The 14,733-nt window shown below is 39.2% G+C and overlaps 1 protein-coding gene across 5 annotated transcripts in view; it reads left to right on the top strand.

The window, feature by feature from the left end:
• CD99L2 (CD99 molecule like 2) overlaps nt 1-14,733 on the top strand; it is a 105,430-nt gene that overhangs the window by 65,718 nt on the left and 24,979 nt on the right. For 4 of the 5 annotated variants that reach the window (XM_082445803.1, XM_082445802.1, XM_082445801.1 and 1 more), the window contains 2 exons: nt 12,847-12,915; nt 13,030-13,125. In XM_082445803.1, the coding sequence (XP_082301929.1) occupies nt 12,847-12,915; nt 13,030-13,125 (165 nt within the window). The remainder of the gene's footprint in view (nt 1-12,846; nt 12,916-13,029; nt 13,126-14,733) is intronic. The other variant, XM_082445805.1, reaches the window with a different exon arrangement.

Below are 14,733 nucleotides of genomic sequence, written 5' to 3'. Positions count from 1 at the left end.
CGTGTGTGCTTAGTTGTTTGCAGTTTTATCACATGTGCAGGTTTGTGTATTTGCCATGATAGTCAGGCACAGAACAGTTTCATCATTATAACTACTGTTGTTGGGTGGACTGTTCTCTATATGTCACTTAGATCCTGATGGTTGGTTGTGTTTACTGGTTCTTCTACATCCTTGATGATTTTTTGTCTAGTTGTTCTGTCAATTGCTGTGAGTAGGGTGTTGAATTCCCCAACTGTAGTTGTGGATTTATATCTCCTCTTAGCTCTCTGTTTCTGCTTCATGTATTTTGAGTCTGATTTTTTGGTGCATACAAAGTTAGGATCATTATGTCTTCCTGATAGGTTTATCCTCTTATCATTATGTCCCTTTCTTTTTCTCTAGCACTTTCCTTGCTCTAAAGTTTCCCTTATCCACTATTAATATAGCCACTCCTGCTTATTCTTTTTTTTTTTAATTAATGTTCACATGCACATTTAGACACCAAGACTGGAGAAGCTGTGGTTTCTTAAGGCTAAGTGGCATATCAGTAAACTTTCCTTATTTGTTTTCATTGAACCTCGTTGGACTTTCTTACCCTTTGAATGAATCTTTTGCCCATTCATGATTTTGTAACGTCCTACATACGTTATCTGGAAAACATTAGTGTCCTGAGTTGTGTTGAGCTTTTAAATGATGACACCTTTCCTTATGCGATATTCAAAAGTCATATTTGTTAATATCACCAGTGATCTGATAGGAAAAATCTTTATTGGGAAGCTGACAGGCTCATGGTGCCAGTTACACATTTTCCAAAGTTGTGTATATTTTTTTGAAAGCTAAATTTTCTTATTGTCAGCTAATACTGTCGGTTGATTTCCTTGAATTGACAGGCTCATTTAATTCATTTTCAAAAAAATTTTTGGCAAATGTTCAAATATGAATAGACACAGTTTGCTGTAATTTACTCTTTGAAATAAATTTGTTCTCCCATGAGAAAAGCAGCTAATTCAGCTGAAAACTGAAACAATCACACAAGTGACCTTCCTCAAGTCACCTGTGATGCTTTGGTGCGCAACAGAAATGCTTTAACAATCCTTCCCATTTCATAACACAGAATGTTAAAAAGTTGATATACTCAAGGTTGAGCGCTAATGAAATATTTTTGCTACTCCCTCCTATTAATTTTATATTGCCTCATAATCAGTTACCATAAATTATTGAGTTAAAACAATTTCCATTCATTCTCTTATTTCCCTGGGCCAGGAGTTTGGGTTCTATTTAGCTGGGTCCTCTGCTCTGTATCTCCTACGAGGCTGCCATGCAGGTGTCAGCTGGGGCTAGAGTCTCATCTGAGGTTTGAGGTTGTGTTAGTTTCCTGTTGCCGCACTAACGAATTACTGGCAACTTGGTGGCTTAAAAAACACACATTTATTAGCTTATAATTTATTGAGGTCAGAAATCCAAAATGGATCACAGTGAGCTAAAATCCATGTGTCCGCAGGGCTGGTTTTTTTTCTGGAGACTCTACAGAATTAGTAGAGTCTGTAGAGTCTCTTGTTTCCTTGCCTTTTCCAGCTTCTTCAGAATGCCTGTATTCTTTGGCTCATGGCCCTCTCTCTCCTTCTTCAGAACCAGCAGTGTAGGGTAGCATCTTCAGATCTTTCTCTCTCTCACCCCTACTTTTGTCATCACATCTTTACTTTGACTGTGACCCTCCTGCTTCTCTATTTCTCTTTTAAGGACTGTTGTGATTACACCAGACCCACCCAGATAATCCAGGATAGTCTCCCCATCTCAGTGTCCTTGATTTAAAAACATCGGTAAAACCTTTTGCCACATAAGGTAACATATTCACAGGTTCTGGGAATTAGGACATTGACATCTTGGGGGCGACATTTTAATGCTAACACATCTGCCGTCTGGCTCACAAATCTTCATGTCCCTTCCACCTGCAAAATACATTGTCCATTCCAACTTCTTTAAAAGTTTCATCCCATTACATCGTCAACTCAAATTGCAAAATCTCATCGTAATTTCATAAGCAGAAACGTCCCAAACCTCATCATCTAAATTATATGTCAGGCATGGGTGAAGCTTTGGCTTATAACACTTCTCCATCTACAAACCTATGAAAGTCAAGAAACAAGTTATCTGCTCCCCAAAATACAATGGACAGGCATAAAATAATGGTTATAGGCATTCCATTTACAAAAGTGAGAAAACATCAGGCAAAAAGATTTCAAGCTTTAAGTGGAAAAAAAAAAAAAGACTTCACCAGTCTCAAGAAATTCCCAAATCCAAGTCCTTTAGGTTCCAGGCCTAGGGATGAGGCACTGTGTTTCACAGCTCTACGTTCTGAGTTTGCAGCTCTGCCCTCAGAATCAGCCTCCCTTTTTCAGGAAAAATAGCACATGTTTGCAGCTGAGTAGTTATATCAGCCTATTTTCTGCCTGTAGAATTTGGGGCGTCTAACAGCCTTCTTACATTTTTTTCTGTTTCTGTCCCTTTTAATTCCAGGCTGGCAGTGTTCCTGCTGTTGTAAAATTCTCAAGAACTCTGTGGGTTTCCCATGTATATAGTGGTGATCACCCACTGGGAAAGAGGCTCCTCCACAGATCTTTCTTGGATAATGCCATCTATACTTCTGGCTTCTGCTGAGATGGCAAAGGGGATCCATGAATAATCTTATGTTTAATCTCACCTTTTGACCCTTCCAAGGTACTCGTATAATGTTTTCCAGCCACACCATTGACTTTCTCCCCAGAGCATGCTTTCTTGACAGTGAGTCCCCTAATTTTAGCATTTTGTGGCAATTAGGATAGGTTGAAAAATTCCCAAATCATCAAGTCCTGGTTCCTTTTTGCTCAAGAGTTCTTCCTTCAGTCTCTTCCTTTCCTCTTGCATTTTACTATGAGCAGCAAGAAGAAAATAGGTCATACCCCTAACACTTTTCTTGAAAATCTCCTCAGCTAAAACATCCAAGTTCATTGTTTAGAAGTTCTGCTTTCCGCATAACTACAGAATGCACAATTCAGCCAAGTTTTCTGCCACTACATGGTAAGGATCTTCTTTCGTCTAGCGTCCAATAACATTTTCCTTGGTTCCATCTGAGACCTCACTGGCAAAGCCTTTAACATCCACATTTCTGTCAACAGTCTGTTCGTGATGATCTAGGTGTTCCCTAGTATGATACAGGTCTCCTCTACCATGTTCCTGACCTCCTTCTGAATCTTCACTAGCTGTTACAAGTTGTTAACATCCGTATTTCTACTAAGTCGGCTCAAGGCAGTCAGGCTTCTTCTATCATGCTTCTCAAAATTCTTCCAGCTTTTGTCTATTACTCGATTCCAAAGTTGCTTCCACCGTTTTAGGTATTTATTTAGGTATTTCCTATTGCTGTTGTAATAAATTACAACAATGTGCTGGCTTAAAACAGCACAAACTGATTATCTTATAGTTCTAGAGGTGAGAAATATGACTTGCGTTTCACTGGGCTACAGTGAAGGTACGGGCAGGGCTGTCTTCCTTTTGGGAGCTCTAGCCTGTTTCCTCGCCTTTGCCTGCAGTTTTGCCTTGTTGGATGCCTCCTCCATCTTCAAAGCCAACAGAATAGCAACCTCAGGTTTCTCTCTCACTCTCACCCCTGCTTCCATCTCCTTCCTTGACTCTCCTGCTGGTCTCGTTCTCTTACTAGTATTCCTGTAATCACACTGGGCCTGCCTAGATGATCCAGACCAGTCTCCCCATCTCAAGGTGCTTAGCTTACTCACATCTGCCAAGTCCCTTTTCCCACATAAGGTGACATATTCACAGGTCAGGATTGTTGGCAGAATTCCATTCTGTGCAGCTATAGAACTCATGGCCACTTGCTTCTTCAAGGTCAGCAAAAGGATGAGAGTCTGCTACCTCTAATGTTAGCTCAGGGAAGGCCTACAGCCCTCTTTTCAAGGGCTCACTTGATTATGTCCAAATCACCCAGAATATTCTGCCTTTTGAGTAATTCAGTCATATGGATTGGGCATCTTAATTGTATCTGCAAAATCCCTTCACCTCTGCCATGTCATAACCTGGTCATGGAAGTAACTCAGTCCCTCCCACACTCAGCAGGCTGGAATTATACATGGTATGTACACCAGGGGGCGGGAGTCTCGGCAGCTATCTTCGAGTTCTGCCTACCGTGTTCATCTAGGACACTAGTGAAACTGGCCTTCTCTTTCAACTGTTATTGTATAGCGAAGGACCTAATGACTTCTCATAGCGTTTGGTGCTCCTTACTTCCTTGGTTCAGGCAAAGGGCCGGGAGGTTTACTCACCATTGCATTTGTAGCACAGTGCAAATGTCAACCCTGTAAAAAGGGCAAAGGACATTTGAGGATGATTATGAAAATAGTTATGACCTGACAGACCCCTGGGGTCCGTGGAACACTCTTTGTGAACTACTGACTGAGAAGGTGCCCTTACATATTTATGTGGCATCAGTGTGTTTTCGTTCAAATCTATGATCTCGTCAATGTTAATGTGCAGTGAACATGTATTTGTGGAGTTGGGGCGAGCAGGAAGATCATTTTATATGTCTTCTGCTGTATTGAGCTATACCTTTACAGTTTCACTTCTCTAGACAGTTGTATAAATTAGTTGAACCTTTTGAGAGGGCAATTTGATAAAATCTTTGAGCAGTTCTACTTCAAAGCATTTTCCGTCTGGGTACAGTTATGCATGCGTGCAGAGGTACATTTGAAATGGTGTTTGCAGCTTTCTTGTGTTTTGTATCGGCCCAAAATTAAAACACTCTTAAATAACACAGTTGAGTACATAAATTCTAAACCATTCATAGTCTGCAGCCATTTCAAAGAATAAGATAGATCTCTGGAACTGGCATGAGAAAAGCAAGTTACAGAACAGGATATATGTAATATGAATCGATTTCTATCAAATTTAAGTGTATGTGAACACAGACACACAGACACGCACGCAGAAAGACACGGACATGCAGAGAGACATATGGGCAGAGAGAGACACAGAAAGACATGCACAGAGAGACACACAGAGAGAGATGCGAACAGAGACACGGACACACACAAAGATGGGGAGAGAGACACAGGGAGAGAAAGACAGGGAGACACAGACAGACATGGAGAGAGACATGAAAGAGAGAGAGACGGAGAGAGAGGGGCACACACACACAGAGACATGGAGAGAGAGCGAGACAGATACATACAGATCTGAAAAGATTGAGAGTAGCTACCTGTGGGGATAGATTTGGCTGCCTTTTATATTTTCTTTCTTAGGATTCTACACCATTGCATTCGTTTTTCTACTGAGCATATATTACGTTTATAATAAGCCAGCAGTGTAGCTGGCCCGGGCCCAGGCATCCTGGCTTCACCCCAAGGGCCTCTTCCTCTGTGTGTGTGGCTCTTGGAAGTGTTTGCCCAGGAAGGTGGTGATGACCTGAAGGTGAGTGTAGGGTCAGCTCGTGCACCTGGCCGCAGGGGCGCCGGCACAGGCCTCCTCGTCCGCAGGCCGGCCTGCCCCCGAGGCCTGTCACGCTGGTCTGCTGGGCCGTTTCCTAGTCCGTGGAAGATTCGCTCCAGTGATCCAGAAAGCTGAAAAGGGGGCTGGTCTTTAAGAGGTAAGCACAGTGTGATAACAAAAATAGTGACCCGGGCCCTCTAGGAAGTGTGTACGTTGTATCTTCATTTCAAAGAGAAAAAGAGCTGTGCTGTTTGCTCTGTAAAGATATTCTCTCTGGAAGATTTTCAGTGTTGTATGAACCATTGGGATCAGGAAGGAATCGGCTTCATTTGTCTGGAAAACGTCCTTGTATGTACCGCCTCCCTTCTAGATGTTCTTACCCACTGCTCTTTCCCCCTAAGGTGAGGTCTACACGATTTGCTCCTTAGTTTTTAAGGTCGATAATAGACATTTGTGCACCCCTGAAGACCAGCCATTTACGTGTCAGACCTTTTTTTTTTCCCTGTCAGAAATGACTACGATGCTCAAATCAATCTTTAACTATTTTTTGATTGACATTTTCTTTGGAGCTAACTGTAAAATTCACATGAAGGTGTAAGGAATACTCCAGAGAGATCCCGTCACACTATACCAGTTCCCCAATGGTAACACCTGAAAAATTATAGTACAGTGTCACAACCAGGATATTGATGTTGATATAATCTAGTGATCTTATTCAGATGTTCCGTTTTACTTATACTCGTGTCTGTGTGTGTGTGTCTTCACATCTATGCAGTTTTATCACCTGTGTAGATTCATATATCCACCATGGTGGTCCAGACAGAGAACAGTTCCATGATCATAAAGACCCTCTTGCTGTGCTTTATAAAAACAACTATCTCCCTTCTGCTGTGCCCACCCCCATTTCCTGTCCCTAAGTGCTAATCTTTGCTCCATCTATAGAATTTGGCAATTTAGAAAATGTTATGTAAATGGAATCATGTAGTATGTAATGTTCGGGGATTGGCTTTTTTTTCACTCAACATAATTCCCTTGGGGTCCATCCAAGGCATTGCATGTATCAATAGTTTGTTGCTTTTCCTTGCTGAATAGTACTCCATGATGTAGATGTACTACAGTTTATTTATGAAGGTCACCTGGGTTGTTTCCAGTTTTGGGCTCTAGGTTTTTGTATGAACATGAGTTTTCATTTCTCTGGGATAAATGCCCAGGTGGGTAATTGCTGGGTTCTATGGTAGTCATAGGGTTAGTTTTTTAAGAATATTGCAAACCTGTGTCCCAGACTAGCTGTACCATTTTATATTCCCACCAGCAATAAATGAGTGGTCCACTTTCTCTGCATCCTTGTCAGCACTTAGTGTTATCACTATTTTTTTTTAGTCATTCTGATTGGTGTGTAGTGATACCTCATTGTGGTTTTAGTTTGCATTTCCCTGATTGCATGTGCTTATTGGCCATTCATGTAAACCCTTCAGTGAAATGTCTCTTCATGTCTTTTGCCCATTTTAATTGGATTGTTTGATTTTACTGTTCAATTTTGAGAGCTCTTCATATATTCTAGACACTAGTCCTTAGATGGGTATGTGTGTTGCAAATATTTTCTTTTACTCTATAGCTTGTCTTTTCATCTTCTTAATAGAGTCTTTCACAAAAGGAAATTTTTAATTTTGATGACGTCTGGTTTATCCATTTTTTTCTTTTGTGGATCATGGTTTTATTGTCAAGTCTATGAACTCTTCATCAAGCCCTTAGTCCTGAAGATTTTTCTCATATCATTCCTTCTGAAAGTTCTATAGATTTATATTTAAGACCCAAAAAAGTCATCAATTTTGAGTTAGGGTTTGTATGAGGTGTGTGAGGATGAGATCAAGGTTCATTATTTTTGCCTATAGATGCCTAGTTGCTCCAGCACCTTTTGTTGGAAAGGCTGTCCTTCCTCCATTGAGCTGCTTTTGCACCTTTAACAGAAATCTCTTGAGCATATTTGGGCAGGTCTTTCTAGGTAGTTCATTCTGTTGTACTGCTCTGTGTGTCTACCCTTCTGCCACTGTCTTGATTACTGTAACTATAAAGTAAGCCTTAATACTGGGTAGGCTGATTTCCCCCCCACTTTATTCTTCTTTCTCAAGGTTGTTTTAGCTATTCTAGGGCCTGTGCTTTTCTATACAAGTTTTAGGATAAGTTTATTTATGTCTAGAGAAACCTGGCTGGGATTTTGATAGGACTTGTGTTAAATATGTAGATGAATTTGGGGAGAGTTGATGTCTTTGAGGGAGTCTTCAAATCCATGAACACAGTATGTCTCTCCATTTATTTATGTCTTCTTTGATTTCACTCATAAGCATATTGTAATTTTCAGCCTGCAGGTCCTGTACATGTTTTTCAAGTGTACAGCTAAGTATTTCATTTTCTTTGGAACAATTTAAAATGGTTATGTGTTTTAATTTTAGATTCCGTATGTTCATTGCTATTATATGATTGATTTTGATATTTGTTGCTCCTATATTGTGAGACCTTGCTGAAGTCACTTACTGATTCTAGGAATCGTTTTTTGTAAGTTCCTTGGAATTTTCTATGTAGATGATCATGTCATCGGCAAATAGGGATAGGTTTATTTCTTCCTTCCCAATCTGTATGTCTTTTATTTCTCGTTGCAATGTTGAACCTCCCACGCTATGTTAAATAAGAGTGGTGAGAACAGTGGCCTTGGCCTGTTCCGGATCTTCAGGAGAGAGTGTTCAGTCTTTCACCATTAAGTCTGACAAGAGCTATGGGTGTTTTCTAGATGCTCTCTATGAAGTTGAGGTACTTCCCTCTATTCCTAATTTGCTGAATTTTTTTCATAAATAGGTATTGGATTTTCCATGTTGATAAGATTACAGGCAGACCTCGTTTTATTGCGCTTCACTTTATTGCACTTTGCAGATATTGCATTTTTACAAATTGAAGTTTTATGGTGACGCTGCGTTGAGCCAGTCTATCAGTGCCATTTTTCCAACAGCATTTGCTTACTTCGTGTCTCTGTGTCACATGTTGGTAATTCAAAACTATTTGAAACTTTTTCATTATTATTATATTTGCTGCGGTCTGTGATAAGTGACCTTTGATGTTCCTGTTGCAAAAAGATTACTACTCCCTGAAGGCTCAGATTATGGATAGCATTTTTTAGTAATAAAATATTTTCTAATTAAGGTACATACATTTTTTTTGGGACATAATGCTGTTACACTTCAATAGACTACAGTATAGTGTAAACATAATTTTATGTGCACTGGGAAACCAAAAAAAATCATGTGACTTGCTTTATTAATATTCACTTTATTGCAGTGGTCTGGAACTATCCCCACAATATCTCCGAGGTATGCCTGTATATGATTTTTTCTTCTTTAGGCTGCTGATATTGTAGGGCACATTGTTTTTCAAATGTTGATCCAGCCTTGCATAACTAGAACAAGTCCCATTTGTTCATGATGTATAATTCTTTCTATACATTCTGTTTAGTTTGCTAATATTTTGTTGAGGATTTTATATATTAGTTCATGAGAGAGATTGGGCTGTAGTTTTTTTCTTAATACAGTCTTTTTCTGTGTTTATTATCAGGTTAATGCTGGCCTCAAAAAATAAGTTGGGAAATATCCCTCCTCTTTATTTTCTGGAAGAGGTTTTATAAAATTGGTGTTAATTCCTCTTTAAATGCTTGGTAAAATTTACCAGTGAAACCATCAAAAAGCCTGGAAATTTCTTTTTTTAGGAGCTTTTAAATTAAAAATTCTGTTTCATTAATGGTTATAGAAATATTCAGATTGTGTTTTCATCTAGGTTGAATTACTTTTTTTATTGTGGTAAACATACTGACATAGAATTTACCATTTTAACCATTTTAAATGTACAGTTCATCGGCATTAAGTACATTCCCAGTGTTGTACAACCATCACCACTATCCATTTCCAGAACTTTCTCCTCATCCCAAACAGAAACTCTGTACCCAATAAACAGTAACTCCTCATTTTCCTCTACCCTGAACCCCTGCTAACCTCTGTTCTACTTTCTGTCTCTAAGAATTTTCCCATTCTAGGTACCTCAAATAATTGGAATCATACAAGATATGTCCTTTTGTGTATGGCTTATTTCACTTAGCATAATGTTTTCAAAGTTTATCCATGTTGTTGCATGTATCAGAATTTCATTCCTTTATAAGGCTGAGTAATATTCCATTGTGTGTATATACCATATTTTATGTGTTTATAAATTGGCAGACGTTTGAGTTGTTTCTACCTTTTGTCTGTTGTGAATAGTGCTGTATTGAACATTGTGCAGGTATCCGTTTGAGTCCCTGCTTTCAGGCCTTTTGGGCTTATACCTAGAGGTGGAATCGAAGGATCATATAGTAATTCTATGTTTAAATTTTTGAGTAATCACCAAAGTGTTTTCCACAGCAGCTGCACCATTTTATACATTCCCACCAGCAACATACCAGGGTTCCAATTTCTCCACATCCTCACCAACATTTGTTATTTTTCATTTTTCTTTTGATAATAGCCATCCTAATGAGTGTGAAGTGGTATCTCCTCGTGGATTTGATTTGTATTTCCCTAATGACCAATGACTTTGAGCATTTTTCATGAGCTTATTGACCATTTGTATATCTTCTTTGAAGATATGTGTATTCAAGTTCTTTGCCCATCTTTAAATCTCATTTTTTTAATTGTTGTAGGAGTCCTTTATATAGTCTGGATTTTAATCTCTTACCGGATATATGATTTATGAATATATTCTCTCATTCTGAGATTGTTTTTTTATTCTCTTGACAGTGTCCTTTGCACAAAAGGCTTTACTTTTGATGAGGGCCAATTTATCTGTTATTCCTTTTGTTGCCTATGCTTTTGGTGTCATATCCAAGAAGTCATTACCAAATCCAATATCATGAAGATTTTCCCCTATGTTTTTTCCTAAGAGTTTTATAGTTTTAGCTCTTATGTTTAAGACTTTGATCCATTTTGAATTAATATTTATATATGGTGTAAGGTAAGGGTCCAACTTCATTCTTTGGCATGTGGATATTCAGTTTCTTGGTACCCTTGTCAAGAATCTATTGACCATAGAGTTATGTCTGGGCTTTCTGTTCTGTTCCATTAGTCTATATGTCTGTTCTTATGCCAGTACCACACTGTTTTGATTACTGTAGCTTTGTAGTAAGTTTTGAAATCAGGAAAGTGAGTTCTTCTTTTTCAAGATTCTTTTGTCTATTTGGGGTCTCTTGAGACTCCATATGAATTTTAGGATGGGGTTTTCTAAGTCTGCCCAAAAAACTGTTTTGGATTTTGGTAGAGATTGCACTGAATCTGTAGATCACTTTGGGTAGTATTGTCATCTTAACAATATTAGTCTTACATTACGTGAACACGGGATTGAGTTGAGTTGTGATAGTTTGTGGGTTTTGAGGAATTGGTCCATTTCTTCCCAGTTGTCAAATACATAAAGTTGTTCATAGCGTTTTCTTATTATCCTTTTAATAGTGCAGAATCTATAATGATATCTGCTGTTTCATTCCTTATATTAGTATTTTGGGGTTTTTTTCTTCAATTATATTTGTTAGTAAGGCTAGAGGTGTATCAATTTTACTGACTTTTTCAAAGAACAAGCCGTTTGGTTGATCTATTTTACTTTCCTATTTTCAATTTCATTGATTTCTGCTCTTACATTATTTCCTTCTGTCTTCTTGCTTTGGATTTGTTTTTCTAGTATCTAGCTCTTCATTTTCTAGTATCTTGGGTTAGGAACTTGGATTATTGATTTGAGACCTTTCTTTGTTTCTAATTTAAGCATTTAGTGCTATAAACTTCCCTCTAAGCATTACTTTAGCTACATCTCCCATATTTTGATATGCTGTATTTTCATTTTCATTAGGGCTATTTATTCTTAAAATTTCATTTTGAGACTTTCTCATTGACCCTTGTTTTATTTAGAAGTGTGTTGTTTATTTCCAAGTGTTTAGAGATTTTCTTGTTTTCTCTTATTTGTTTTTGGTTTGGTTGTTTCTAGTTTGATTCCATTATAGTCAGAGATACCACTCTCTATCGCTTCAATACTTTTAAATTTGTTGAGGTTTGCTTTCTGGTTGAGGGTGTGATCTGTTGGTGAATATTCCATGGGTGCTTAAACAGTCATTTACTCTGCTGCGATTGGGTAGTGTCCATTATGCCAGTTACATCCTGTTAGTTGATTGTGTTGTTTAGTTCTTCTATATTCTTGCTGGTTTTCATTCTAGTAGTTCTGTCAGTTGCTGAGAGTAGAGTATTGATGTCCGCAACTATACTTGTGGATTTGTTTATTTCTCTTTTCAGCTCTGTGAGTTTTAGCTTCATGTGTTTTGAGACTCTGTTGTTTGGTGCATACACATTTACGATTGTTATGTGTTCTTGGTGGATTGATCCTTTATCATTATGTGACATCCCCCTTTATTGCTAGTGAGAACTGGCAGGTCATGTCTTACTGTGTTTTTAACACTCTTTCCGGAAGATTCAGACTTGTAATTCTTTGATCCATAGACAACCCCAAGGCTCTATCCAAAAAAGATAGGTAATGCATTGTAAATTACCTGGGCAGTTTGAGGATTATGTTATTGATCTGTAAAAGTCATTGAGGTTTTTTTCCCCAAAAACATTGCTGTTTCTATTCTAAGTGCTTACTGTATACAGTACTGTCTATGCCTTTCCCTTCCCTTAAATTTCCTGTCCCTCTGCTACTTCCAATTATAGGAACAGTTATGGGAGTCTTGAAGTTCAAGAAAAACTATTGGAAAACTCATGTGTGGCATGCTATGTAATTGATGTGCAAGAAGTCCACAATTTTAAAGGAATATGGTTGAGCTGAAAGACCTAGTATTAACAGCAGTAACCACACTTATATAAAATATTTTGTTGGTGTTGTAACCACTTTCAGTTTATGAGACACTCCCATACTCTACTGGGAACATAACGTCACCTCATCCCTGGGCAGTATTATCTGTGATTACGGTGCCAGGTTGAGAGTGGTGACAACCAAGGCTTGGAGCTCTCAGGGGTTGTGCTCAAGCTCTGGAGCCCCCTGAAGCATGTGGTCATCTCCTGTCGATCTGGGCTCAAGTCCCAGCTCCACTAATCACCAGATCAAATGTGGGATCATGTCCACCTCACCACCCATCCTGTGAAGAAAAGCAAGCAGAACTCGTCTCATGTAAACCTTCTTACATCTCTTTGTCATCCTCACGGTGATTCTTCAGAGGCATTAGAGGGACCTCAAGGACCAGGACAGGAGTGCTGTACTCATGCTGTGACTTCCCTGAGCCGTGCAGTGGCTGCTGTGTGTTGTTACTAATGGTGCTCCCCTTGCTGTCCCCCTTCCCCCTTTTAGAGAGATGGGACCATGTCACCACCACAACCAGGAGACCGGGAGCGACCAGAGCTCCAGCAAAGCCTGCAGGTAACACGGCTGTTCGGAGGAGGGCACTAAGGAAGACTCCGTGGAGCTCTCTGGGGCCATGTCCAAATGAGCTACCTGTAATTTAACCAACTGACTTTGTCTTTTATGTTTTAGGGCCCCCTGAAGAAAAAGAATTTGACTTGGCCGATGCCTTGGATGATCGAAATGATCAAGATCATGGCCACAGGAAGCCGAATGCAGGAGGAGGAGGTAAGTCATAGCTGGTTGAAGGCACAGGCCAGTGCTGTAGCTTCCTGGTCAGGGTGTAGCTCATTAACTACAACAGCCCACAGAGCCACTCCTGGCCTGGCAGAGCTGGGGGCACTTCAAGGCCCAGGAGAACCCTACAGCAGTGGTTCTCAAGCGTTCTGGTCTCAGGACTCCCCAAATTATTGAGAATCTCTACTGAGATGCGGGTCACATCTATTGATATTTATCATCTTCGAATTCTAAAACTGGAAAAAAATTTAAATGAACAACAGTAAACACACACATGTTAATAACATAAATAGCATATTTTATGAGAAATAACTATGGCAAGATAAAGACAATTCAGTGAGAAAAGTGGTATCATTGTACATTTTTGCAAATTTCTATAATGTCTATCTTAGTAGGAAAGCTAGGGGACTTCCCTGGCGGTCCAGTGGTTAAGACTCCGCACTTCCTGGCTGGGGAGCTAAGATCCCGCATGCTGTGGTGTGGCCAAAAAAAAGAAGAGCTAGACTCTCACATCTCCATCTCCTTCTGGGCTCAAGTTGTGATATGTTGTTACAGTTGATGTATATGAAGGAGATCTGGCCTTATAAGAGATACGCCATTGAAAAGGGGAAGAATATTTTAATAGACTTTTCAGATCATTGATTCACATCATTTTTCTTTGGTAAGACACCCAAACTCGACCACTGGTTGTTTCTTATAGGTTAAGTGCAGTGTAGAATGTGAAACCATATCAACGAATTTTCCATAGTTGATTTCATTAAACTCCCCAGGGATTCTCATGTACTTTTTAGTGGAACTTTTACCCATTCATGGTTTTGTGCATTACGCAGTGGTCATTTGGAAAATATTGATGTTCTTAAGTCTTTTGACCTTCCAAATAATGCCATATTTCATTATGCAGTGCCCCAAATTCACATTTGTTAATATCGCCACCATCTCATTAGAAAAAGTCTTTAAGTATTGGAAAGTTGTTAAGCTCGCAGTGGTAGATATAGATTTTCCAAAATTCTCTTTTTTGTTTGAAATATTATCACTGGCAACAAGTACTGCCAGTGGTTTTCTTTAAAGTGACAGCCCCATTTCATTCATTTTCAAGAAAACGTCTGCCAAATCCTCAAGCTGCCATAACCATAGTTAGCCCATCATTCTTTCTTTCTAGTAAAAGTAGTCTTTCATGGCAGAAAGCAGCTAATACAAAGCAGAATTGAAACAGTCACACATGTGCTTTTTTGAGTCAACTATAGGACTTTGGAGTGGAACAGAAATGCTGTAAGCGTGCTTCCCATTTCATCACAGAATATTAAAAGATGTGTACTCAATGGTTGAGCTATAATAAAATTAATTTTTCGGTTTCCTTGTATTAGTTTTCTGTTGCCACCATAACAAATGATCACAAGCTGTTTCTTTTGGTGAGGAGTTCAGGAACGGCTCCGCTGCGTTTTTCTCTTCAGAACCTCATACACCTTCAGTCACAGTGTCATCCAGGTCTGGGGTCTCAGCTGAGGTTGGGTTGTCTTCCAAGCTCGTGTGCTCGTTGGCAGAGAACCGTTTCCTTGCAGTTCTAGAACCAAGTGGCTGCTTGCTTCTTTAAGACCACCA

Source organism: Balaenoptera physalus (assembly GCF_965194825.1).
Source record: "Balaenoptera physalus genome assembly, chromosome: X".
In the NCBI taxonomy this organism is placed as follows: Eukaryota; Metazoa; Chordata; class Mammalia; order Artiodactyla; family Balaenopteridae; genus Balaenoptera; species Balaenoptera physalus.
The sequence above is the reverse complement of the archived record's forward strand: the minus strand, read 5'-3'. Positions and strand labels throughout refer to the sequence as shown.